This window comes from Pleurodeles waltl, chromosome 10, assembly GCF_031143425.1.
Source record: "Pleurodeles waltl isolate 20211129_DDA chromosome 10, aPleWal1.hap1.20221129, whole genome shotgun sequence".
Lineage (NCBI taxonomy): Eukaryota > Metazoa > Chordata > Amphibia > Caudata > Salamandridae > Pleurodeles > Pleurodeles waltl.
The window spans coordinates 913,991,967-914,019,852 of record NC_090449.1 but is presented as its reverse complement, the minus strand read 5'-3'; the positions used below and the strand labels follow the sequence as shown (position 1 = coordinate 914,019,852).

General features: G+C 43.1%; 1 protein-coding gene across 8 annotated transcripts in view; it reads left to right on the top strand.

Annotated features, from left to right (window-relative positions):
* Positions 1-27,886, top strand: part of LOC138262021 (ATP-dependent translocase ABCB1-like) — a 920,359-nt gene that overhangs the window by 494,283 nt on the left and 398,190 nt on the right. For all 8 annotated transcript variants that reach the window (XM_069211673.1, XM_069211677.1, XM_069211676.1 and 5 more), the window contains 2 exons: positions 16,371-16,454; positions 16,545-16,748. In XM_069211673.1, the coding sequence (XP_069067774.1) occupies positions 16,371-16,454; positions 16,545-16,748 (288 nt within the window). The remainder of the gene's footprint in view (positions 1-16,370; positions 16,455-16,544; positions 16,749-27,886) is intronic.

The window sequence follows — 27,886 nt, the reverse complement described above, 5'->3', positions numbered from 1 at the left end:
GCACTCTGGGGGCTCCACAGTGGACCCCCAATACTGCCATACCAGCCTTCTGAGGTTTTTCAGGCAGCCCCAGCTGCTGTCACCTTACAGACAGGATTCTGCCCTCCTGTTGCTGGAGCTCAAGCCCAGGAAGGCAGAACAAAGCATTTCATTTGGGAGAGGGGTGTTACACCCTCTCCCTTTGGAAATAGGTGTTACTGTCATGGGAGGGGTAGCCTCCCAGAGCATTTGGAAATGATTTGAAGGGCACAGATTGTGCTTCCTTACATAATCCAGTATAAACTGGTTCAGAAACTCCCAGTCCCTGCTCTGGCACAAAACTGGACACAGGAGAGGGGAGTGACCACTCCCCTGTCCATCAACACCCTAGGGGTGGTGCCCAGAGCTCATCCAGAGTGTCCCTGGGTTTGCCATCTTGGATTTCAAGGTGGTGGGGAACTTTGGGAGCATCTGAGTGGCCAGTGGCAGCAGGTAACGTCAGAGCCCTCCCCTTATAGGTGCCTACCTGTTTAGCTGACCAGTCCCCCTTTCAGGGCTATTTAGGGTGTCTCCTACGGGTGTTTCTTCAGATACGGATTGCAAGACTCCAGTAGGAATCCTCTGCATCCTTTACTTCAACTTCTACCGATGGAACTGCATCTGGCCTCTCCAGGAACTCTACAAACTGCAACAAAGAAGCAAAGACAACTTCTGTAACATTGTATCTGCAGCTCCCGCCAGTAACTGCAACTGTTTCCAGGTCGTACATCCTCCGAGGACTGCCTGTCTACAGCCTGCACCAGAAGAGCTGAAGGAATCTCCTGTGGAGGGATGGAGTCACTTACCTGCTTCAGCAGGCACCCCTCTGCAGTGATGACCAGTGGCGTAGGTCCCCTCTCCTGACGACAATTGTGGATCCAGCAGCACAGGTGGTGGACTAAAGTGACCCCAACAGTCCCAAAGTCCAGATGTCCAACTTTGGTGGAGGTAAGGTCTTGCCTCCCCATGCAAGACAGTACCCCCATGCACCACATGACTTGCAATTGCCAAGGCATGTGTGTGACCTTCCACAACGTTATTCGTGCACAGTACAGCTTAGGCCCCCAGCACTATATCTTGCGACGTACAGCTTCCTGAGTGGTTCTCCAGCGGTGTGGGATCCCTTTGTGTTGTGCTGCAAGGGCCTACATTTGCACCTTCTTTGTCACCAGGTCCCTCCTGGTACTGGGCAGTGACATTTTCTGCTAACCGGAAGCTTTGCGTATGCCAAGGTTTGTTGGCGGAATCCAGCGATGGAAATCAGACTGCATTCATCCATTCGGGGTGGGACATCTTCTGCACCAGCCAGGAACCCACATCTGTCTTCTTGGGTGCATAACTTACTTTGTCTTCTCACTGGTGATTCCACTTTTGCATCTTCATCCGGGTTAGCAGGGGATCCCGTACTCTCTGGACTTCGTGGTCACCTTCTTCCATAGGTCTTCAGGTCCAGGAATCCATCGTTGGTGTCTTGCAGCCTCTTCTGGTTCTTGCATAATCTTCTATCATGACTTCTTGTGTGTTCTACTAAACTTACTGTGATTTGCTCCTGTTTTCCTGGGCTCTGGGGTGGGTTCTATTACTTACCTTTTGTGTTTTCTTACACTCCCAGCGCCCCTCCCCACACTACACTTGTCCAGGTGGGAAACCGACTTTCGCATTACACTGTTTTAGTGTATGGTTTGTGTTCCCCCTAGGCCCATTGTAACCTATTGAGATTTCCACTATTTGCACTGTTTTCTAACTGTTTTTACAGCTATTTCTGCATTCTAGTGTATATACTGTGTATATTACTTTCCTTCTAAGGGAGTATAGTCTCCCTCAGGTATTTTTGGCATTGTGTCACTAAAAATAAAGTAACTTTATTTTTAGAACACTGAGTATTTTCTTTCATGTGTGTGAGTACCATGTGACTACAGTGGTACTGCAAGAGCTTTGCATGTTTCCTAGACAAGCCTTGGCTGCTCCGCTACAGCTACCCCTAGACAGCCTGGCTTCTGGACACTGACTACATTTCACTAATAAGGGGTAACTGGACCTGGTATAAGGTGTAAGTACACACTACAAACCAGGCCAGCCTCCTACAAGATGGATGAATGGAGACTGAGAAACAATGTCCACTTATTTGGCCTTCTGGAATAGGCAGGGGCTATATTCAGCCTCCAAACCCCCTTCATCACAGAGATAACAGCCCTCATCTTTAATTCCCGCTTGACTTCTAGAGGGTAGAAAGCCTTCCTTCTAGGAATGGTTTGAACTGAATTACATCTCCTTCTGAGAATCAGTGCACTCTTTGTCTTTTCCTGTAGTGTTGGCAGTGAGACCCTGTAGGAAAGTACCATCTTGCCTGGCATGTTACCTCCATATTTCACAGTATATATGTTGATTTAGTCTATGTGTCACTGGGACCCTGCCAGGCAGGGCCCCAGTGCTCATAAGTGTGTGCACTGTATGTGTTCCCTGTGTGATGCCTAACTGTCTCACTGAGGCTCTGCTAACCAGAACCTCAGTGGTTATGCTCTCTCTGCTTTCCAAATTTGTCACTAACAGGTTAGTGACTAAATTTAACAATTCACATTGGCAAACTGGTACACCCATATAATTCCCTAGTATATGGTACTGAGGTACCCAGGGTATTGGGGTTCCAGGAGATCCCTATGGGTTGCAGCATTTCTTTTGCCACCCATAGGGAGCCCTGACAATTCTTACACAGGCCTCCCAGTGCAGCCTGAGTGAAATAACACCCACGTTATTTCACAGTCAAATACCACTGCACTTAAGTAACTTATAAGTCACCTATATGTCTAACCTTCACCTGGTGAAGGTTGGGTGCAAAGTTACTTAGTGTGTGGGCACCCTGGCACTAGCCAAGGTGCCCTCACATCGTTCAGGGCAAATTCCCAAGACTTTGTGAGTGCTGGAACACCATTACATGTGTGCACTGTACATAGGTCACTACCTATGTATGGCGTCACAATGGTAACTCTGAACATGGCCATGTAACATGTCTAAGATCATGGAATTGTCACCCCAATACCATTCTGGTATTGGGGTGACAATTCAATGATCCCCCGGGTCTCTAGCACAGTACCCGGGTACTGCCAAACTACCTTTCCGGTGTTTCCACTGCAGCTACTGCTGCTGCCAACCCCTCAGACAGGTTTCTGCCCTCCTGGGGTCCAGGCAGCCCTGGCCCAGGAAGGCAGAACAAAGGATTTCCTCTGAGAGAGGGTGTTACACCCTCTCCCTTTGGAAATAGGTGTGAAGGCTGGGGAGGAGTAGCCTCCCCCAGCCTCTGTAAATACTTTGATGGGCACAGATGGTGCCCATCTCTGCATACGCCGGTCTACACCGGTTCAGGGATCCCCCAGCCCTGCTCTGGTGCAAAACTGGACAAAGGAAAGGGGAGTGACCACTCCCCTGACCTGCATCTCCCAGGGGAGGTGCCCAGAGCTCCTCCAGTGTGTCCCAGACCTCTGCCATCACGGAAATGGAAGTGTTGGGGTCACACTGGACTGCTCTGAGTGGCCAGTGCCAGCAGGTGACGTCAGAGGCTCCTTCTGATAGGCTCTTACCTCTCTTGGTGGCCAATCCCCCTTCCTTGATAGCCAAATCTCCTTTTCTGGCTATTTAGGGTCTCTGCTTTGGGGAATTCTTCAGATAACGAATGCAAGAGCTCACCAGAGTTCCTCTGCATCTCCCTCTTCACATTATACCAAAGGATCGACCGCTGACTGCTCAGGACGCCTGCAAAACCGCAACAAAGTAGCAAGACGACTACTAGCAACATTGTAGCGCCTCATCCTGCCGTCTTTCTCGACTGTTTCCAGGTGGGGCATGCTCTGTGGGTCGACGGAATCTTCCCCTTGCTAACGCAGGCACCAAAATACTGCAACACTGATCCTGATGAGTGTGGTCCCTGGAACTCAGCAACTCTGTCCAAGTGACTCCAACAGTCCAGTGACTCTTCAGTCCAAGTTTGGTGGAGGTAAGTCCTTGCCTCCCCACGCTAGACTGCATTGCTGGGTATCGCGTGATTTGCAGCTGCTCCGGCTCCTGTGCACTCTTCCAGGATTTCCTTAGTGCACAGCCAAGCCTAGGTCCCCGCCACTCCTTCCTGCAGTGCACAACCTTCTGAGTTCTCCTCCGGCATCGTGGGACTCCCTTTTGTGACTTCACGTGGACTCCAGTTTACTTTCCTCCCAAGTGCCTGTTCAGGTACTTTTGTGGGTGCTGCCTGCTTCTGTGAGAACTTCCTGAGTAGCCGGCCACACCCTCTGTCTCCTCCTCCAAGTGGCAACATCCTGGTCCCTCCAGGGCCACAGCAGCACCCAAAAACCTCTACTGTGACCCTTGCAGTTAGCAAGGCTTGTTGGCAGTCTATCTGCATGCGAACACCTCTGCATGCTTCATCGCGACGTGGGACATCAGTCTTCCAAAGGAGAAGTCCCTAGTCCTCTTCTTTCTTGCAGAACTCCAAGCTTCTTCCAACAGGTGGCAGCTTCCTTGACCCTCAGCTGGCATTTCTTGGGCTCCTGCCCACTCTCGACACTGTCGTGACCATTGGACTTGGTGCCCTTGTCTTCCAGGTACTCAGGTCCCGAAATTCACTGTTGTTGCATTGCTGGTGTTTGTTCTTCCTGCAGAACCCCCCCTATCACGACTTCTGTGCTCTCTGGGGGTATTAGGTGCACTTTACACCTACCTTTCAGGGTCTTGGGTTGGGCTATTTTTCTAACCCTCATTGTTTTCTTACAGTCTCAGCGACCCTCTACAAGCTCACATAGGTCAGTGGTCCATTCGTGGTTTGCATTCCATTTTTGGAGTATATGGTTTGTGTTGCCCCTATACCTATGTGCTTCTATTGCAATCTATTGTAATCCTACCCTGTTTGCATTACTTTTCTAGCTATTACTTACCTAATTTTGGCTTGTGTACATATATCTTGTATATATATCTTATCCTCATACTGAGGGTACTCACTGAGATACTTTTGGCATATTGTCATAAAAATAAAGTACCTTTATTTTTAGTAACTCTGTGTATTGTGTTTTCTTATGATATTGTGCATATGACACCAGTGGTATAGTAGGAGCTTTACATGTCTCCTAGTTCGGCCTAAGCTGCTTTGCCATAGCTACCTTCTATCATTCTAAGCTGCTAGAAACACCTCTTCTCATTAGTGGCTACCTCAACGAAATATTGCAAAAAACAAATTACATGAAAGAATGCAAACATGCTAACTAAATATTTAGCTGCACTATGAACCTTACTAAACTTATAAAATAGCATTAATTATTAATGATCAGGCAATCAAACATTAATATTTTCTCCTACAGTGCAGTTTCCCCAACAGTGTGAATAAAGTAAAGCAACAAAGGCTTATAGTAAAGCACTGCAGACTCACTCTAGTCAAAAAGAAAGGGGACCTTTCTTTTGGATGTACAGTTAAATTATAAGGCCTACACATGCCAAAACAGTGTTTTCATTCTTCAACAGGCAACATGTGTACAGATATCTGACTGAATAAGCAATCCTGCTCTCTCAAACCCACACACATATTTAATGAATGTGTAGATGTGTGCATGTATAATTAGCATAGAACATCCTACTCCAGCTGCGCAGCTGCATGCTATATCTTAAAAGGCAGACACTTTTGGTTACCACTCAAAACAAACCTTTTTATCAGAACCTTACAATGAATGAGGCTCAGTTACTCGGACTCTCTCACATTACAGGACCAATGACTAGAGTTCTAAAATCAAAAAAGTGTAAGGCGGATTAAACAGGTCTGAACCCACTTCTAAATACAAATCTCTCCCAGGTTAAACTAGGGGAAGAATCAAACCATTGCCTTGGGTATTTTTCTTTAGCAATCAATCATATATGAGAGAGGGCTCTCATGCTACATAACACTCGTAGTGGTCTGAAGCCACAGGTATTCTAATCTCACCTTTTTATGCCAATGACCTCCATTAAACCTACCCTTAAGGACACTTTTCTCTACTGGAAACTTGATCGCATTAAGTACCATACTTGTTTTATGTTGGGTGCATCTAGGACTCTAAGCATCTTTATAAACTGACTATGTATAGACTTATCATTGCAAAAAAATCATGCCACTGATTAGAACCTTTGACCTGATACCATGTGGGCCCTCTCTGCACAATAGCCGTGCAGGCATCAGATTTCTTATCAAGGATTTAGGATCTAATTTAGAGTTTGGCAGACGGGTTACTCCATCACAAACGTGATGGATATCCCATCTGCATTACAATTGCCATAGGATATTATGGAATCGTAATATTGTGGTTGGGCTATCCGTCACATTTGTGACAGAGTAAAAACATCCGCCAAACTCTAAATCAGGCCCTTAGTCACTGCACAAATACAAATTAGTAATACAATTGAACTGCAAGCCATCTACAACCCGCTAAAAAATACTGTGTCGGAATTTGCTGCAAGCTATCTGTCCCATAAGATTAATTCAGGGGCACATTGAAACTCGAAACCTTCTCTTCTAAATGAATTATGCACACTCAAAGTGGCACTAAGAGACAAGACATGCATTTTAAAAGGTTTATTTTAAAATTCTTATGTAATACTTAAATAGGAATGGTAACCACATGGAATGCATACACAACTTCAACTGGGAACATCAGGAACATTTCTAACGTGGATATTGAGTTCTCAGCATCCTAACACCCTTAAACTATATCTAAGAGCTATGCTAGTTTTAGCTAAATACGTTAATAGCAACCCTGTATTTGAGTTTCTCAAGATGCACTGCACAGAATACATGTATTTCAATATGAAATAGAGTGTCCGCTATCCGGTCCTGTTGCCTATCACAGTTTGTTCATGGCTGAAAAATAAACAGCATCAGACTGAAGGCCACATCTTCTTGCTATCCCTGATGTCACCTCTGACTGTGGCTAGTTTATGCTTCAAACCTGTGTGGTCTCTGACTCTGACGTTATAGTCCTAGTGGGAAGTCCCTCGCCATCTATGGTTCGATAATTGGATTTTTATATAAACTGATTGTCAATATTATTTTAAACTACGAAAACACATATAGAACTGGCAAATACTAGAGTATTAACAAGTCTAAACAATCATTGCAACAAATGTGTCATCTCGATTATGATATTTAATATGGGTAACCAGCATTTTAAATAACAGAAAAAGACTTTATGTAGGGATAATGAAAACATTTCTACGCATGTCTTTAAAACTTCTAACTTTCTATGAAAGAGAGGGAAAAGTCTGAAAATAGTAGACTCTGAGAGGACCAGGTAATGGCAATTGAACAGCTAGAACAGAAATCATCAGAGCATTCATGACAAATTAAGCTTCTTCCCAACAATGGTTCAGTACCGTAGTAGGCATATAGCCAAAGATTTTTTCATCCTTACTCTGCATTAAACCAAAAAGAAAGTCATGCAGAAAATCTTCTTCCAAGTCCTCAGAGTCCTCGGGTGAGAGGGACAAGCACTCTCAATCTCATCTACAGGTTATTATACCTAGATGTGCAATGCCAGACCCCATGTAAGACCTGAGACCTCTCCCTCATTATCCAATGTGTGACATCTGTATCATGCACCACACTGTGGAACTACTGTGCTTCCTTGTGAGAATAACAGCCCACACAGAATTCAGATACCCTTAGGACGGTCCACACTGGGCCATTGATTTAGTTCTCCATCTGGATAATTGATTGCAACACAATGATCTTCCCTGTAAGGATGCTATCTACTTTCTGAATATCGTTCAGCACATTTCCCTGGGCAGACCCACTCATTGATCTATCCCAGGAACTGTAGACTACCTGTCCTCCTGAAAAACAGGTTCTAAGTCCACTCTTTAGTACACTTGAGACAACTAAAAGTGATTTTGTTGCTGTGGAGGCCTGATGATTTGTTAGGGACTCTGCAGATCTTTCAGCAGAATTTCACAGGTCACCCAGTAGGAACTCACTGTCACCCTCTACCTTATTCAGCTAAGGTGCTGACCTCAAAAACTGAGTTGAGGTCTGACAAAGCAGAACTTCTGAGAGTGCCTCTAGGCATACACAACTACAGTGTACAAGTCAGGAGCCTGCCAAGGCAGAGTTCTCCACATTCTGCCCTCCTGACAGATAGGAGACAATCCATAACAGATGTGTCAAGCAGTATCTCAGTCTGATACTTAGTGCCCCTTCCTTCTCTAGTGGGTACCACTAGGCCACTTGCCTGTGCTACTGTGAGCCTTAGCCACCTCTAGCAACTCCTCCTTCTCATAGTCAACTGCTCCTTGTTCTTTGGGTATGACCCGTTAGGACATTCTTGAGCGGCTTCCTGACTGGGCATGGCCACCACCTCAGTATCTGGTAATACAGGCTCTTGGATTACATCCTTCCACGAACATGGTCACCTACACTACACTGAGGGCCTCATTTACCATGCCCAGTGGCACACCGAGTCACTGGAGCATAATTTTTTTATGTGCTGGTGGTGGAGGGTGCCATATTTACAAGGCCACGCAAAGCCGCCTTGTTGGGCTTTTCATAGCCTTGTAAATATGACCGCTTTTCACGCATAATTCTGTGTGAAAGGGGCATTCCATGGATGTTGCTGTGGGTGTTCCCATACAACTCCCATGGAACCTGACGGAATATGATGCATTCCCAGATATACAAGGCTGGGAATGTGTCAGATTCCTACGCCACCTTAGGGGTGGTGTTAAAGTTGCACAACGGGAAGAAATAACATTATTTATCTCCCTTCATTCCTCTTTCTGCAACACACATAGAAAGAGGAAAACACCATTAATGATTGATTACGTGCAGGAAGGTGCCCTTTCTGCACATAAACAATCATCCCTGCAATGCAGACACCAATGTACCATGTTGCCAGGGTGCCTGCGTTGGAGCTTGGCAGCAGTTTGTGCACCAGCACAGAGGAAAGTATAGGGATACATCATATTTCTGTAAATACAATGCATCCCTGCACTTTCAAAATTATGCAGCGTGGCACAGCAAGCTGGCTTGCAGTGCTACACTGCGTCATTTTCTTGGAAATGAAGCCCTGAGTTTCATGGTACAACACTAGCCTACCTTGGAAAACTATTGATTTTACTATCCTCTTGCGTATCTTCTTAGGGACCACCACTCCATTTACTAACCTCAGGGACCATCATGCTTCTGGATCTCCCAGTGATGTAGTTCTTGTCCCTAGTAATTGACCGTTGGTGACCTCAACACCTGCTAATGTTTCTCACACCCTCACTGTGGGATAACTTCTCCAGGCCAATGCCACCCTTGTGAATGGATCCACTACAGGTACCCCTAAAACTTTGGGTACTCTCATGCCTCCCTGAGCCAACACATTCTATGCAAAAAAGGTGAGAAAAAAGAATCGAAAACAGGTGCTCGGTGTAAACTCCTTCATTTACATGTCAAACTGTTGTTACAGATGTAATAGTTTTCATCATTCTTCCAGTCAGTTCCTTCCTCCCAGCACGCAGGGTTCATATTTGATTTCCAATCTCTGTGATGCACATTCTTTTCACAGACCACAAACCTATGTAGAAGCATCTTCTTCATGCAATCCTAGTGTTTGTAGTGTTAGGGTTCAAAGGACACTATCACCTGGGTTCTGCTAATAGTAATACCTCTCTGAGCTCCTTCCCACTGCTGAACCTAAAAATAAGCACTAGACCATTATGAATTTCAAACCATGGGACTGTGGGCCTGATACAAGAAGCTGGATAGTGTTGCAAAGCCCGTGGTTTGCTAAATCACAGGCGTTGTTACCAAATTGCAAAATGTGTTAATAGATGCATTCTAAATCACAATTTGGAAGGGGAATGTGTAGGGTATTTCTTCCAAGTTGTGATTCACAATGCTATTTACTAATGATTTGAAAACACAATTTGGTTGCAAACAATTGAAACATTACCATAAAAAGGTGGTAGCCCATTTCCTTGTGAAAATAAAAAAAGCTTTGTTTGGGGATGGTCTGTGGTCCCCGGGACCACTGTCAACACTTCACAAAACTTGTTCATTTTTATTCTTAAATGCAGATCCATTTCGTTGAAAGAAAAAGGCTCCATTTGAAAAAAATAACTTTATTTAAATACAATTTTAGGCATTGTGGTCTGCTGACAGATGTAGACCTCCATTCCTTTGATGGCATCCAATCAGAGTGAGTCACTATTTTCAGCCTTCTTCATAAATAGTAATGAGGCATGTTTTGTTTCGACCCCCTCTGAATTGTGATTTAACAAACCAATCTAATAGTATATGTCAGTTTTGAAAAATCTGAAATCATTTGCAAAAAACGTGGTGCCCAATTTGCAAACACTTTCTGCAAATCAAGGCTTTGTACATCAGGCCCATATTTTCCCCTCCAAGGGCATACATGTCAGGGAGCTAGCTATACTCCATCTCAAGTTGTCTCTACCAAACGTTTAAACCCCTATCAGACCCTTCTATTCTGATATTTGTTTTTTGTGCACAGGGATTGCATGCAAACAATATTACATGACATTTCTTTGCCCTGGTACTGATATTCATTCTATTCCATGACTGGCAGCCAATGGATGAAATGAAATCCTGGACTATGCACCAGAGGTAAATGACCTCTGGAGTTACAGTTGGGGCTCAGTACTTTGTGATTGCCCTGGAACCCTCCAACTTGAATTTCTCAAAATAACCAACAGTAATCATGTGATCCAGTGTAGATTTACTGGTGGATGGCAAAGTATCCCACTCTAGCTTATTTCCACCTATTAGGAGACCAACATTACCCTATAAATGGGTCAAATTCATGAAACAGGTGGTTAATTAGCAGTTTATTGTAAACAGCCTTCCAGATCACACAAGAGGATTGAGTATTCCTGTTGGGTGGATGGGGTCTGTAGGTTGTGTACTATATATATTATATCTTACCCCTATGGGGCTTGTAGAAAGTGACTGTTGTGTAACAATAATGGTGAGGATTTTAAATGAGTATTGTAATATACAGTTGAGCTAGCCGGCGGAAAACATAGTAGGATTCAGTATATAGCAATTGAAGGCAAGTTGCTCTAGTCTCTGCATTTTAGTTGTAAACCTTCAGTAGGGTTTTATCAATCACAATACAAATGAGAAAATGCCCTTGTCAACTCTTTCTAGGGATATGCATGAGTGAATATTTGAATGGGGTGCTACTGTCATCTTTATTATCTGTACCCTTTCTCATAGGGAGAATTGAAGATGAAACCAGCAAATCAAGTTGTTGTTTGTCATACTGAGTAGTAGATTTTGGTTATTTATGTCTGTGGGCCACCCATCTAAAATCTTGGCATTAGTGAGTGTGAGTAAAATATCATCATCCAAGAGACATGCTTTGTATTCTCTGCTGAGGTCAGAATCCATTTGATTTCTGTAGCTTGGTAAATGACTGCAGAGAGTGGTTCTAGCTTTCATAACAAAGAAGAGAGGATAAAGGGCCACCCTGACTAGTACCCCTCTCTACAGAGAATAAGTCAGACAGAAAGCACCACAATGTATTCTATTGGGTTTGTGTAAAGCCAGTGTTGCTTCTGTCCCAGTCCGGCCTTTTCTAGGGCTCTGAACATGTCCCCTACTCAACATACATCTGCATCTAAGGAGAGATAGGGATTTTCTCGTAAGAGGCTTTTGCACTCCACAAGAGATGTGATAAATTATGTAGATGTATTATTGAAGACATGCAGGCCAGTTAAGATCCCACTGTGTCTCATCACCCGGCAGGTGATCATTCATCCTAATATGTTCAACTTGAAGTTATCTAGGATTTTGATGTCCCCTTTAATCAGTGGGATCAGTTGATAGATGGCACAATGAAATTAGCTTTTTGGGGTTTAGAAACGAGTGTGATCAATGTAATATTGAAGATGGATGTCAAGGATCCAGAGGTTTCACTATCTATATTTGTAGTATATACAACTTTATGGGTAAAGCACCCCTCACTTGATTTCTAAAATTGTGCATATATGTCCTCCATGCCCTGGAGATTTATTGTAAGAAAAGCTGGACATTACTTTTGAAATCTCGTTGAGAGTGGTTTTACTGTGCAGCAGCTGCCTGCCTTCATCAGAAAGTCAAGGTAGACTAAGGGTGGACAGGAAAAGCTTTTCCACTGCCTTCATGTTTTATCACTCAGATATAAATGGATGCTTAAAGAAAATATCAAATGCCTGAACAATATTTAGCATATCAGTGCAGATTTTGCCAAGCTCATTATAGAAATCTTTTTTTGCAGCCAGTGCTTTTTTTGTTGTGGAGGTGCAGCCAAGAAACATCCAGCTGTTTCCCCTTATTCATAGTGTCACCACCTAGTAGAGAGAATTGTTCAACCTTGAATGTAAGCAGGTTATTTTATGTACATTTTTCTCTTTCAAGAGTCCAACTTAATTGTCCTCAATGGCATGTTCCTGTGTTTAAAGACTATGCTGCCATGGAAAACATCACCACAAGTTAGCGGGGCCACCTCATTATTATTGTGTGTGTTATATCACTAACAATATCACACACATATGATATCAAACTAAGAGGAATTATTTAGCTCTCCAAGATGTATTTAATGTTGAGCTGTTGGGCAAGGCTTTGGTAGGGTTAAGTGTAGGTGTTACTGCCACAGCAACATCCAAGTCAAGCACTCATTCCTGTTGATGAGAGGACGGGAGGGACATAGGAGAGATGGCTGGAGCCGCATTTTGGCTCCACCGTCCCTCCCACTCCACGAACAGAAAAAATGACTCAGGTGGTGAGGATTACAAGGGGATGGACAAAAAATTTAGAATTTCTGACTCTCACACGGTTTCATAGTTTCACAATGGTTCTCTAAAAGAAGGATTTCAAAGTGAACGTTTTGTTTCAGTGCCCCCTCAAAGAGTTAGTGTGTGTGTTTTAGCGTAAGCACAAAACAATCTCTGCCTTCTTTCTGAAGCACAGAAACACAAAGAAAGGAGCCAACAGCTCCTTTATCATGTGCTAAGAAAATATCCATTGTTTGGCTTCTTGTTGGGGAACATCTCTTCTTTTTGAGATACAGAGTGTCGGAGGCTGGCCTGGTTTGTAGTACCAAAGGTACTTACATCTTTTACCAGGTCCAGTTATCCCTTATTAGTAAAATGTAGTCAGTGTCTAGAAGCCAAGCTCTCTAGGGGTAGTGTGGATGAGCAGCCAAGCCCTAACTAGGAGACATGCAAAGCTCATGCAATACCACTGTAGTCACACAGTACTCACACAAATGAAAGAAAATACTCAGTATTACAGAAATACAGGTACTTTATTTTGGTGACACAAATGCAAAACATACCTTAGAGACTATACCCCCTTAGGATGTAAGTAATATACACAGTATATACACTAGAATGCAGAAATAGCTGTAAAATAGTTAGAAAATAGTGCAAATAGTGAAAATCACAATAGTTAGAAATGGGCCTATCGGGAACACAAACCATATACTAAAATAGTGAAATGCGAAAGTCGGTTTCCCACCTAGGAAAGTGTAAGGTGTAGAGGGGTGCTGGGAGTATTAGAAAATACCAAAGGTAAGTAAAATAACCCATCACAGATCCCAAGAAAGCAGGAGTAAATCACAGTAACTTTCCTAGAACATACAAGAACACAAGAAGGAAGATATTGCAAGAACCAGAAGAGACTGCAAGACACCACTGATGGATTCCTGGACCTGAAGACCTGTAGAAGAAGGGGAGCAAGTCCAAGAAGCACTGAAGAGTCCAGGGAGAACAGGAGCCCCTGCTAACCCGGATTAAGGTGCAAAAGAAGAACCACTGGTGAGGAACAACAGTCAGTACTGCACCCACGAAGACGGATGTGGGTTCCTGGTTGGTGCAGGCGATGTCGCACGGCGGATGATGATTGTAGTCTGGTTTCTGTTGCTTGATTCCACCAACAAGCCTTGGCATGCGCATAACTTGCAGTTAGCGGAAAACATTGCTGCCGGGGACCAGGAAGGACCTGGCGGACTCTACCCAGGAGGGGAACTCCGAGGGGGCTCTCAGCAACTCAGAGAGCCCTCATAAGACCAGGCAGCACGCACAGGAGTCCCAAAGCATGGGGACAAAGAGGCGCAAAAGGAGGCCCATGCAGCACAACACAAAGGGATCCCATGCCGCCAGAGAACCACTCACGAAGCTGTGCGTCACAGGAAAGAGTGCTGAGGGCCTGAGCTGCACGCTGCATGAAGAACTTCGTGGAAGGATGCCAACAAGCCTTGGCAGCTGCAAAACATGCAGCGCAAGGGGGTACTGTCTTGCGTGGGGAGGCAAGCTCTTACCTCTACCAAAGTTGGACAGCTGGACGTCTGGACCATCAGGACCACTTCAGTCCACCACCCGTGTTGTTGGATCCACGCACTTCTTCAGGAGAGGGGACACAAGTCACCAGTTGTCACTGCAGAGAGGTTCCTGCTGAAGCAAGGGAGATTCCTTTGTTCTTCTGGTGCATGCTGAAGAAAGGCAGTCCTCAGAGGATTCATGACCTGGAAACAGTTGCAGTTGCTGGCAGGAGCTGAAGATATATTGTTGCAGAGGTGGCCTTTGCTTCTTTGTTGCAGATTGTAGAGTTCCTGGAAGGTGCAGATGCAGTTCCGTTGGTAAGAAGGTGAAGTAAAGGATGCAGAGGATTCCTGTTGGAGTCTTCAAATCCGAATCCGAAGAACCACCCAGGAGAGACCCTAAATAACCCTGAAAGGGGGATTGGTCAGCTACACAGGTAAGCACCTATGAGGGGAGGGCTGTGACGTCACCTGCTAGCACTGGCCACTCAGATGCTCTCAGAGTGCCCTGCCAACTTGGAATCTAAGATGGCAAAACCAAGGGAGCTCGGAGCACCACCCCTGGGGTGGTGATGGACAGGGGAGTGGTTACTCCCCTTTCCTTTATCCAGTTTCATGCCAGAACAGGGACTGGGGGTCCCTGAACTGGTGTGGACTGCATTAAACAAGCAGGGCACCATCTGTGCCCTTCAAAGCATTTCCAGAGGCTCTGGGAGGCTACCCCTGCCATGCGTGTAACACCTATTTCCAAAGGGAGAGGGTGTAACACCCCTCTCCCAAAGGAAATGCTTTGTTCTGCCTTCTTGGGCTCGAGCTGCTTGAGCAACAGGTGGGCAGAAACCTGTCTGTTAGGTGACAGCAGCTGGGACTGTCTGGAAAACCTGAGAAAACTGTAATGGCAGTACTGGGTGTCCTCTAAGGAGGAGCCCCCAGAGTGCATGGCATCATAAAACCAATGCTTGCAAAGGCCTTGGGGTATGATTCCAACATGATTAACACCAAACATGGCCATATTCGGAGTTAGCATTGTGAAGCTGTACATAGGTAGTGACCTCTGTACAGTGCACGCATAAAATGGCGTCCTCGCACTCACGAAGTCTGGGAAAATGGTCCTGGACAACGCGGGCGCACCTCTGCCAGTGCAGAGGTGCCCTCACACACAGGTACTCTGCACCTAACCTTCAGGGTTGGAAGACCTGACATATAGGTGACATATAAGTGACTTGGTGCAGTGTACCATTTCCCACATGCTGCAAGGGCAGTCATATAGAAGCCTTTGAATGGGCTCCCCATGGGTGGCAAAAGAAATGCTGCAGCCCATAGGGATCCCCTGGAACCCCAATGCCCTGGGTACCTAAGTACCATATACTAGGGACTTATAAGGGGTGAAGTACCATATACTAGGGACTTATAGGGGGTGACTTGTATGCCAATTTTGGGTGAAATACTGGATTACCAGTATGCAGTGACACAATTTAGAGGAGAGAGAGAGCAGAAGCACTGCGGTCCTGGTTAGCAGGATCCCAGTGACACAGTGAAACACATTGACATCAGCTAGAAATTGGGGGTAACATGCCAAAAAGAGGGTACTTTCCTACACAGAACCACACAAAACACAAGTCTGGAACGAGCTTCCAGATGCACCACAAACTGGTCACAAAACTCTGGTCACCAATGGCAATCAGTATTTGTGCGAAGAGTAAAGCATGAATCTCAGTCACTGTAACTCTGTCTAATTGGTGGCCATCACAGGGATGGTAGCCTGCTGGAGTAAAAGTAAACTTTACTTTTTATAAAAAGAAATGTGTTTGAGGGTTGGCTGCATTACATGAGCAACTTAGCATAACACGTCTACTGTTTAATATGATATTCTCTTCTCCATAACAGAAATATGCTAGCTATGTACTACTCAGTACTGCGCAGAACATACAGTTGTGCACATTTGTATAAACCTAGACGGTGTGATGGATTTTGTAAGGCTACAGATAATCACTGTGTCTATGAATCATATGTTATGATATGCTCTATACTTTGCTTTTCTAGGAAATTGGATGGTTTGATGATCGAAGGAATGATGTAGGAATTTGGATCACACGTCTTGCCACAGATGCATCTCAAGCCAAAGGGGTATGCCTAAATAATAAATAAGGACTGTTTCCAAAATCAAATCAAATATGGTACATATACCAAATTCACCAAAGCATTCTATCTTTCCAGGCAATTGGAGACCGTCTATTTATATTCAGCCTGACGACTTCCACCTTGCTTACAGCGTTCATAATTTCGTTTGTTTGCGGATGGCAACTAACTCTACTTATTCTTGCCTGTACACCATTCATGGTTGGTGCATTTGTTATTAAATCAAAATCACTTTCCGGCCATGCCTCAGAGAACCAAGCTGCCCTAGAAGAAGCTGGAATGGTAGGTTTCTTTCTTTTTTTAACGTTATGTTTTGTGGTATTTACACTAATGCACATCTGAATTTTTCCCCGATTAGTAAAATATAACATAAAGGAACAGGAAAGAAAAATTCACACATAAGCAAATCTTTCTACGCAGTCACTAAAAAAACAAAGAAATGTGCCTATTATTGCATGGTATGAAAAAAAAACATACATTTTCATGGAAATATGCTTTCTCTGCACAAAGCTGTGATGGTAAAAGGTGAGGTTTTAAAACAAAAAACAACATTCTGTTATACATTCGTTTGAACGCATTTCAATTAACAGTTGACATTTATTCAAATCTCAAAAAAAAGTTTTAAGCTACATTGTTTACTAAATGTCATAAGTAGATCATCTTTAAGCAGTTTATCATGATTGTGTTAAATATATAAAGTTTACTTTTTGATTTCAAGCGTTTTGGATAGTTCACTTTATTAGGATGTGGCACAAGAACACATTAAAATACTTTCGAAAACTAGAAGAGAAAACACCATTAGAGAAAGAAAAAAAAGGAAGGAAGAAGAAAGGGGTAAAAGAAACAGATGACAGCACAACAACAAAAAAAGGAAAATACAACAAAACAAATTTATCAGAATTTATCAGAATTCCCCATAGCTAATTACATACCTATCTTCCATGTATCATGATTCATGTCACATATTAATAAACCAAAAAAAGAATGGAAACACAATGAACTGAAACGCATACAAAATCTTTAACGTCGACAGAAGGGTGCCCAGATTTGGCTTATATTTGATTTATACATTTATCAACCTTTTTACCACTGAGGTGGAGAATTGCAACCTCCTTCTCTCAAATGTGACCAAAGAACGCAAACCACTGATAGACTGTGGGAGCTCCCTTCCATTCCTTGGCAATACATAGGAAAGCCATGATCATTGCAACAGATATAGTTATAGATATACACTGGGCTGTATCTTCTTTCCAGTCTAGCATAATATCTCTAACAGTTAGCTGTCCATCAGCCTGCAAGAGCTGAGAAAGATGCTGAGCAATATCGTCCCAGTATTGGGTCAAGAGTGGGCATCCAGCAAACATATGAACTATGTCTGCAGCACATAATCCATACCTTGGGCAACCATTCCTGTTGTCACACGTATTCAGACCCCATTTATTTACCTTTTCTGAAGAATAATACAACATACAAATGGTTCTAAATTTTTATAACTTCAGGTTAATGGCGACAACAGAGGAGTAGAATATTTCAAAGAAACCCTCAATATCCGATGCCTGGACAGGCAAACCGACCTTAACCCTTCACTTTCGTGCAAGTCTACCTAGATCGTCCTCCTTCTATGTGGACAGTAAATGACGGACGATCCAAATAGTAAAATAACTATCACTCAAATGTATATACTTTCTGCAGGACAGCAAAGGTGCTTAAATCCTGATGATCGAATAGCTGCCCTGCAGCTTTAATCCTTCTGGTGTACTAAGATCTAGCAACAGCATCCTGAACAAGCATTGGCAAAGCCAATAGGTCTCAGCAATGCAAGGGCTATTTGCTTTGTCAGTGTCAATGTCTTTTATCCATCTTGTATAGCAGCACAACTGCTGTTCAGCATGACCAAAAGTCGTGAAAAAGAGTATTAGAATGCATTCAGTGCTGTCTGCCGCATAGCGTCTTTTTGACTGACCAGAGAGGAGGACCACGCAACACAACAGAGGAGGGCACATCAAGCAACACAAAGCTAGGAAGTCAAGCAACACAACAAAATTCAAAAAAGTGTCTTTGCTTACCCTTTGGAACCTTACACAGTAATAAGACACATTATAGCACTGCACTGAGAAGTACTTCTTGGAAGTGATAGTTTTGTCCAACTGGTATTCTGAACTCACAAATTTGAAAGCACTGTCACATGCAATAATGAAGAAATAAAGATTTGGTGAAATAAAATATTTACCCAAGAGCACACATTTTAAGCTGAAAGCTGAAATTTATCCAGGTTTTCAGGTTTCAGTTTGTACAGCTCAGACAGTAAACAAGTATCGATTTGCCCTTCCTTACATTAAGGCTTTGTTTTTACCTGTTAGCTGATTTTTCTGCAGTATTTGAAGGCAGAGCAAACCCGGTTGAAAGCGAAGAACTTTTCATGACCACTAATTACATTCCAAAAGCTCACAATTTGTTTATAGGCATGGGGAGATTTAGTGATGTGCCCAGAGCCACAGGATATTACGCCGACACTGAGACTAAAACATAGTTCCCCAGTTCCACACTAAAGCACACAAAGATAACAGCAAATAATCTACTAGTGGTAGCTGAAGTAACTGGTAAAAGTCCAGATCAGAGGTGTCGCCCTGAAGAGAACTGCCATTTGCTGTCAGATAAAATACATCCAGAGTATTGTTATTTTTCTAAGTATTTGTTAAAAGTCCCCTCGAGAGACCTGCAGGTTTTGTCTGTTTTGTTTAAAATGATCTTCGTTCACAATTGAAGTGGTAGAGGCCAGCACAGAAAGTGATAGCACACATACTGTGTAGCCGAGACCTAAAAATGAAAATGTTTCAGGAGCAGCAGCTGACTGCTGTACACAAAAAGGAACCACCACACAACCAGCACTCCTTCCACTCTGCTTGCTGGCTGCAAGGCTACTCGCGAAACACAAAAGATATCCTAACAAAAAGAAATAAAATGAAAACCAGAAACCACAACAGCACCAAACAGCTCCTGGCAGGAGGGTTGTTAGGAGCACACTGATCTTCCACTAAAACTACTTACAGATTCACCCACACAACAGAAATGAGGGAGGGTGGGAGAAGGAGTTTATGAACCAGGTAGAGGGCAGGTGAGGGTGAAGAAGAAACAGACTAGGGCAGAGAGGTAGGAGGAAACAAAAAGCAACATAGACAGGGGGCGGGTGAGAGTTAAAATAAGCAACATGGATGTGGGAGACGGCCTGAAAACACAAGCACTTATGTGGAGTGCTAGAACACAAAAAGTACCTCAAAAATCCACAGCAGCGGATAGACACAAGTATTTGGTCCATGCTCTGAGGAATGGCCAAACAGACTACATGAAGCAGGCGTGCCTTGGCAAACCAAAATGAAGGAAATGAGAAAGACTCTACAGCAAAGCAATGATAAAGCTGTGAGTAGGCTCTGAGCCCTCTGTGTGTCTTGAGGAGAAATCACAGGCACTACCTAGCCAAGGCATAAATAAATGGTAAGGATGGGTTCCCCCAAATAGGTGCAAAAGAGTGTAGAAATTAAATCTGAAAAGCAGAGCAGATACCACCCCATATCTTGCAGACATCAGTAATTACCTCAAATTGAACCTACTTAAAGTAGTTAGGGTTCGAATGCCTGCACAGAAAGAACTTCCAGTCAGCCCCAGCCCCTATTTGATACGCAAACAGATTACAATCCAGTTCACAATCAGTAAGAAGGCACCTAATACCAGAGTCAAAGGCTGCCCAAAAGTAAATTTTAAAATCCAGTAGAGACCACCCTTTTCGACTAAGGGGCAATTTCAAGTGCCGGATAGACTGCCTAGCTCTTTTATACCCTGAGAGAAAGCTACTAATTGCTACTTCAAGCCTCCTGGAAAATGAATTTGGCACACAATTCTATAGAAACATTTTAATTATGGACTGATGAAGCAGCAGCTCATGATTTAATTTAATTATCCTATTAACAGAAGCAGTGATCTTGGCCCTGATTCACAAAGGTTCTCCTCACTCGTAGCGGAGGCCTTGTAGTCCTGAGGGAGGGTCCACTCTCGGTGTGAATTCTCCGCAATGAGAATTCCCATTGTACAGATTTTACCCAGATTGTGGAGACTTCCCCGCGATGGTGAGGTCTCAGCAACAAGTGCAGAGGTCCTTTGGGAATCTGGCCCCTTAACTCCTGGATAAGTTGCTATAGGCATCACAGTTGGTTACTTAAGGATAGAAGCAAAATTAAGAATAGTTTGAATTTTTTAAGATTAATACAGTACCCAGAAACTGTTCCAAATCTCTCAGCCTCCTCAGCAATAAATTGTATGACCTGAATTCTGATAATCTCAATTCCATTCAAGGCTACTGGAGTCATCCGCGGACTACTATCATACTGTAAATAAGGTTCCAGATGAAGGTTTTGGATAACATGCAAATAGGAGAGGCTATTATGGACATCCCTGCCATGTACCATGTAAAGATTTTAAAGACAGAGGAGCAGGGCCCAACTAGAACCACACAGGCAATTGGGTGCCGATATAAACACTATACACGATCAACATACCTATCCCTAAATCTCATAGATTTCAGATTGCCCACAGGAAAGACCACAAGGCCCTGTCAAATGCCTTCTCAGCATCTAATACTATTGTTCTAGCATGCCTGCCAAAAGTATTAGCAGCATAGAATAATGCTATAGCAGCTTTAATATGATTGGTGGTGTCTCTTCTTGGTATGAAGCCATGACGCTGCGAACATACTAAATCTTGGATAAAGGAAGCCAGCCTTGTGGCCAGTAATTTTGCATATGTCTTAGCATCTGCATTAGTTAATGATATTGGCTGATATTACGCCCTTCTCTTCTGTTGGCCTATCATTTTTAAGAAAGGTAACAACATTAGTCTAATACCAAGAGTCTGGAATTTTTCTATCTTCATCAACATGAAGAATGACCATAAGTGACACATTGCTAGTAGATCTATGAAGACTATATAGAATTCTAATGGCAGGGAGTCCTCTCCTGCTGCCTTACCCGATGGAAGTGATCCAATAGCATCATTTAGCTCTTCAAAAGTGAACACTTCATCAAGTGCCTTTACCTACAAAGGGCTTAACATAGGAATCCTAGCTGTTATTATATCATTTTCAAGTTCATCATGATTGGGAGCCTGTGTCTCATTATATAGATCCATATAAAAACTCCTAACTTTTTTAAAGGATGACCAGTGGTTTTGAATGGGTTTTCCTGTCCTTATCCTTAAAACATTTAACCATTTTCTGATTCTTTTTTCAACTATTTTAAATGCTAATACCTTGCCAGGCTTCTCTCCATATTCAAATAGGGACACCCTAGCTGACATACAAGCCACAGCAGCCTTTTCTTTTCACTATACGATCAGCATTACACCAACACTTGATCATATTCAAATTGTATTTTTGGCTCACCAGGGTCTTTCTCTAAAATGGCTCAAGCATGTTTCTGCTCCCACTTAAGTGGATAATGATGCAGCAGCTGTGCTTGACCCTCATGGTGCATATTTTGCTCATAAACAAACTGTACAGTGACCTCCACCATACAAAAGCTTTCAAAGTGTCCCAGACAATACTAGGAGAAGAGGAGCCCACGTTAGCTGATATAAATTCAGCTAACTTTGTACACATCCTTTCTATGCATATGATATTTGATAATAGCAGTCTAGGAAAAGACCATCTTTGAGGTCCTTTTAAAGAATCAGAGAACTGAAGCACTAGTATCAATGGGTTATATGAAGTGATACCAGGACCCAGCTCCATATTGGAATCACTGATTAAGTCCTGATAGATTAATATCATATAAATTCTAGAGTAATGCCTGTGTGGCACAGAATAATATATAAACCCGGGAAGACACATATGCAATGTTCTGCAGAGATCGACTAGGCCACGTACCCTTGCTAAATCCTTAATATACTGATGATTTTTATTCATAGATGGAGGAGCAGATCTATTAGTTGTATCCAATCTGTAACTCCCAATACAATGTAAATCACCAAGGATTAATATATCATCGCACCATTGTGCTAGCACAAGATTTAGCTTATCTAGTAACACTGGGTAACCTTTATTTGGGCTGTAGATAGCACAGATAACATAGACGTGACTAGTGACCCCCTTGGAAATTGCCCACCTACCATACCTATCAGATTCATTCTGTAGTACCTTACACCCAAAAGAACAAAGGTTTATAAAAGGCTACCCTGTTGATTGAGACTTGCTGAGTTGTACAAGAAATAATACTGTATTATCCCCTAACTGCTCGAAGAAGCATCCTGTCTTTAAATGCTAATCGTCTTAGTGAGACATAAGAGATGTGGCCTGTAAGCAAGTACCTCCTCTCTAACTAACTGCTGTTTCAGGGAGTGATTGAGACCAGCAAAATTCCAGGTCATTTTTTTAGAATGAAGCATGAGTAATAGAAAAATTCCCAACTTTCTCTTCTGTCTCACTTACAACTATTCAATTCACCCTTCACCCAAATATTAGCCAGTGCGATTTGAAAGCATGTACCATACATATAGCAAGACCAGTGACCAAATCAACTCCTTTTGTATCTTGCAGTTATAACCCCCCATGTGCATATTGCAGTTTATCTGCAGCAACCAACAAAAAACCTATCTACTATCCCACCACCAACCTCATACCCACCTTTATACTTCCAGGGACAAAATGAACACCATACCCTGGCTGTTACTAGAAAAGAAGTCCCCATGCATCCCCTGCACCACCTGCAGCCCTGCCAGCAAAACTCCCTGCAGCCTGTCTACACGAAAAATGTGAAAATGTACACCCATTGAGTAAAAATCCACAATGAAATGTTGACACTCAGATAATCAACAAGAATCCTGATAGAAAACTAATCAGACCTCTTCTTGCCATTTGTGCAGCTGCTGGAGAACATATGCATCAGGGAAACAATACATAGTCTGATCCCCACACAATATTTTAAGGAGCACAGTTTCCTGCAGATAAACCTGAGCACAACTTGCTGTTAGTGGTTCAATTGTCTCAGTCTGTGATTCATAGTTAATTTACAAAAGTCAGGAATTAGAAAATAAGAAGCAGAACCTACAGAGATTGGATCAGTTGAACAGGCCTTGAAATAAATAGAATGCCCCAAAAGGAAGTTTCCCACAAAGAACAGTATAGAGCAAGGACTGTTGCTGGAGCTGCAGCCAGAGGACTTAAATATTGGAAGCAAGTATGCATGTTGAATCTGGCAGTTGTATTTCACCAGATTGGGGAAGCCTTTGAAATAGCCAAACTATGTATGAGCAGGCATTGTTGTCCTGTCTGCCTTCTGATATCCCAAGAGCTTTAGGTTATTTAGACATAGATGATTTTTGAGATCTTCTAGCTTTGGTTGCCATGTTCTTGCTCTGTAACTGTCCATGCTGCAAAAGCTGTAACCTCCTTAACCGCAAAGACTCTCTCCTGGTGATCCTGCATCTGGAAGGTCAGGGTAGTCAGTTTCCCATCCATCTCTGTTATAGTTTGCTGAAGACGGGAGTTCTCCTTCCTAAACTGAATATAATGTTTAGTAGTCTCAAAGTGATGGGTTTGAATCAGCAAATGGATGTAATAGATGGCTCAGAGGAGTCTGTTGTGAGGTCTGTCAAGCCAATGCTGCTCTTCCCTGAAGAGTGATCCTGCACCCATTAAGTAGGAGTCGGCAGGATAAGTAGAATGTGTACTGCAGCATTATCTGGAGCCTGCCTCCCTGCACTGAAGCTCATCAGCAACCTGAGAGAGGACTTCTTTATCAGCAGCCCTGATTTGAGGACGAGTATATATATATATATATACATGACCAGATATATATATTTATATATATATATAAATATAGAGAATTTTGTTTCCCCATTTGTGGCATTAGTCGTAGCCCCCCTATCTTATGCATGGCTTGGGCTTTAGCAATACTTCACCTCTGCTGCGGTTCCAGATATCAGAGAGGTTTTGGGTTTTGAAGTATGGGCTCCCTTAGATTGCCCAGCCTAATTCAACCCCAAAACACTTGCAGAGCTCCTATTTGAGACCTCAACACTTGCATCTTCCCCTCATTTAATCTAGAAAAAGAATCAGGTGAATTTATAGCTATCTGGGTCTTATGCCCTGAGGCCGGCCTAGTTGATTCAGTGTTGCTGGTTCTATTAATATCAATTTCATTTAGGGATGGTGATGACAAAGCCTGCATAAAGCCCATGTGTGCACCGCAGCCTCACCTCAACAGAGGAAGAAAAAGTTTATCATGCAGAAGCCCTGCCATAGCCTTAACATTGTTACCTTGTGTATCCAGGGGTTGCAACAGCTGCAATGCATCTCCACATGGAAGGCTTTCTGCAACAGCAGAGGCAAATCTGAGTTGAGGGGAAGACTGGGAGGAGAGCCAATCCCTGATGACATCCATTACCTACATGGCAACCGGTGAGAGTGCAGCAGGAAATTCACCCATAGAGAATGCCTCTGTCTGTGAGGTAGGTCACACCACCAGGCAGCTTTGGCCCCCACCAAACATGAGGCTACTTGGCTCGTGAGAAATGTCAGCACAGGGCGGCCATTCTGAGAAGACGAGCCACCAATATGCAATCCTGAGGTAATGCCGCTGACGCATCACCAAGTAGAAAATGCTGCTCACGTTCCTCAGCCACCATGATCCCGAGCGGTCCGGGAGGGAGTCGTAAGAGCTGCATATGCAGCTCATGTATACACTGTTCTCACTGGCAGGACCTTCATCACATACAACACCTTGCAGGAGAACTTCAGCATACTTCTGCTGTGGATTCTGAGACAAAGACGTCAATACTTTACTGAGCACAAAAGAAGCTGGCCATGAAGTAGAAGAGAGGCAGGATTGAACTTGTGGCAGCAGCAGCCTGCTGCTATCTCCCCTTCCCTTTGGAATACTTTATAATCAAACACAAAAACATTACTTGTGTTTACCTATGTTCTTATATAGAATTTTAAATAGTATCAATTTACTCAATGGGTTTCGAGAGATTTACATAAGACCAGTTACATCACATAAGTAGTTTTGTTCTGTCAGAGTATACTTTGTTGAGGACAGGATTCAGGTTACAAGCAGGCAGAGAAATTTTTGTTAAGATTGTCTCAGTCTTCTTTTTCTTATATGGCTATTCATTGAAGACAAAGCAGAGCCTAACTAATCAAGGGAGTGATGTAACAGGCCAGAAACGTTTGGCGTAAGAATGGCCATCACCATGGAACCACTAGCTGTCTGCCTATGATCAAGGGCAGGGTTCCAGCGGAAGCACACCTCACATCTTTGTTTGCAGCTTCTTAAGTTTTTTCTACTCCTTTTAAATACATAGCCAATTTGTATTTGTTTGAAAAGTCTGCTTTGTTTTTCAACAAAACAATAAAGCAGTAGGTGGCTGTGGTATCAAGGCTGCCACACTTCCCACAAGTACCAACTATAAATGTTAATTTTAAGAAAAAGTGCTTTAGTGGTAGTGACACTGAGCCACCAAAACAGTGTCAGTAAACATAGGGTATCCCGACATAAATGCAGCAAGACAGTCTACCCAGGGCAAAATTCAAATGTCCTCAAATCTGTCCAGTGCTGAGAAACACAGTTGTTAAGTGTATTAGAGTAAAACAATACAGTGGTTGGTTCAGTTGTTTTATTCTGTCTTATCTGTTTTATTCACGAAGAAACGAATGCAGCCAACATGTGTTTCGTCAAAGACAACGTTTTCAAGGCTGCAAGATTAACAACAAGAAACCACATTTAGTATGCATAAAAATATATACACAATTGGTGATTTTAAACCGAATTACCTGCACATGATGGTGCAAAACTCGCAAATGGCAACAGTGAACACTGCAACATGTGTCCTTTTGCCCTGGATAGATTGAAATGCGTCCGCTACAACACTTCCACTACATATACTATAATTTTTTTCATCTGCAATACCAAATTTGTGTTCTGTTGTATTGTGTCACCACATTTATATAGGAAGCACGATTAGACCACTCAAAGAGAGGCTGCAGAAACACATACATAGTATCCGCAACCGAAACAAGAATTATCCTCTTGCTTCACATTTTGTTACAAGAAACTGTGCCAGAGAACTCTTGCATATTAGGTCCCACATCCTAGGAGGGGTTCCGGACCACCCAAGAGGAGGCAACAGAGTCTGAGCACTCAGGAAATTGGAGACGGGTTAGATCACGAAACTCAGAACCATGGACTACTGACTCAATTTAGGCCAGGAGCTACATGTCTTGATGACTCATAAATTGTGGCGGTACCCCGTTGGCCCATTAGGGACACTCATGTCATGGATGGTAGGAAAGGGGCTCTGATTATAATCTGATATGATGAGGAACAGGTACCCAGTGTGTCACTCTTATATTTCTTTTAACTCATTTCACCTTCTGTATTCAAATAGTGAAACATGGACATTTTATTCAGTTTGTTCTTGATTTTACTATTCAATGTATGATTCCCCATCTTTTAACTTACTATGCAATATTGTCATGTTGAACTTCTTAAATGGCCAACTTTTGACTTTGTAAATTGTGTACGTGTGTTTACTGTGCTACAATAACCACCTATATTGTTGTTTAACCATGCTCTATTGTTTTGGGCCCTATCCTACAATGCCTATCTTTGAACTTGTAAATGGTATACATGTGTGTACAGGGGCTCTAGGCTGGGTTCCATTTACAAGCTTCTTTTTCCTATTTTTCTAGATACCTTTTCCTTACTCACCTGACTTGGGTGCTCTCAGACCCTACATGTCACACTTTTCCTTCTGAGCACATTTGTTTAGAGGCAATATGGTCTCGCCTTTCACTTTCCAATTATTGTCTTTATACTTTTATACATTTGATGTGCTAATGACTAATGTTTACATTTAGAAGTATGACACCTACTTGTTTACAACTGTTAGCCATCTCACGTTTGGACCTTCCCCGCGTCTTGATCCTTCACTTCTGTAAAACAAGACACTGTGGGGTTACTATACTGTATTTACTTCTCCTGAGACTAATTATTGAGTGCATTAGAGAGACCTTGTTTTAACTTCAATGATACCTTGGGCTCTACCTTTCTGCTGGCGTTACTATATGCTACTTCAAACAAGGCATGCTGTTTTTTGGTCGGACTACCTCCCGGCCCATGACTAGAGTCCTATCTCAATGCTCATTACCTTTTGCCTCTTAAATGCTCTGCAGTTGTGGGGCTGGGCTCACTGCAACCACTCTCTTTTGGACACCGCACATTCATGGTAAGCCCCTATCTAGCTGCCCTCACTAGTATCCACTAACATTACAGTCTAATCATTGGTACTGTACTTCAGAATAGAAGTGCTTGCTTATTGCTCTTTACAGACTCTGGGGGCTTATCATGGCCTCCCCACACTTTCTGATTGGT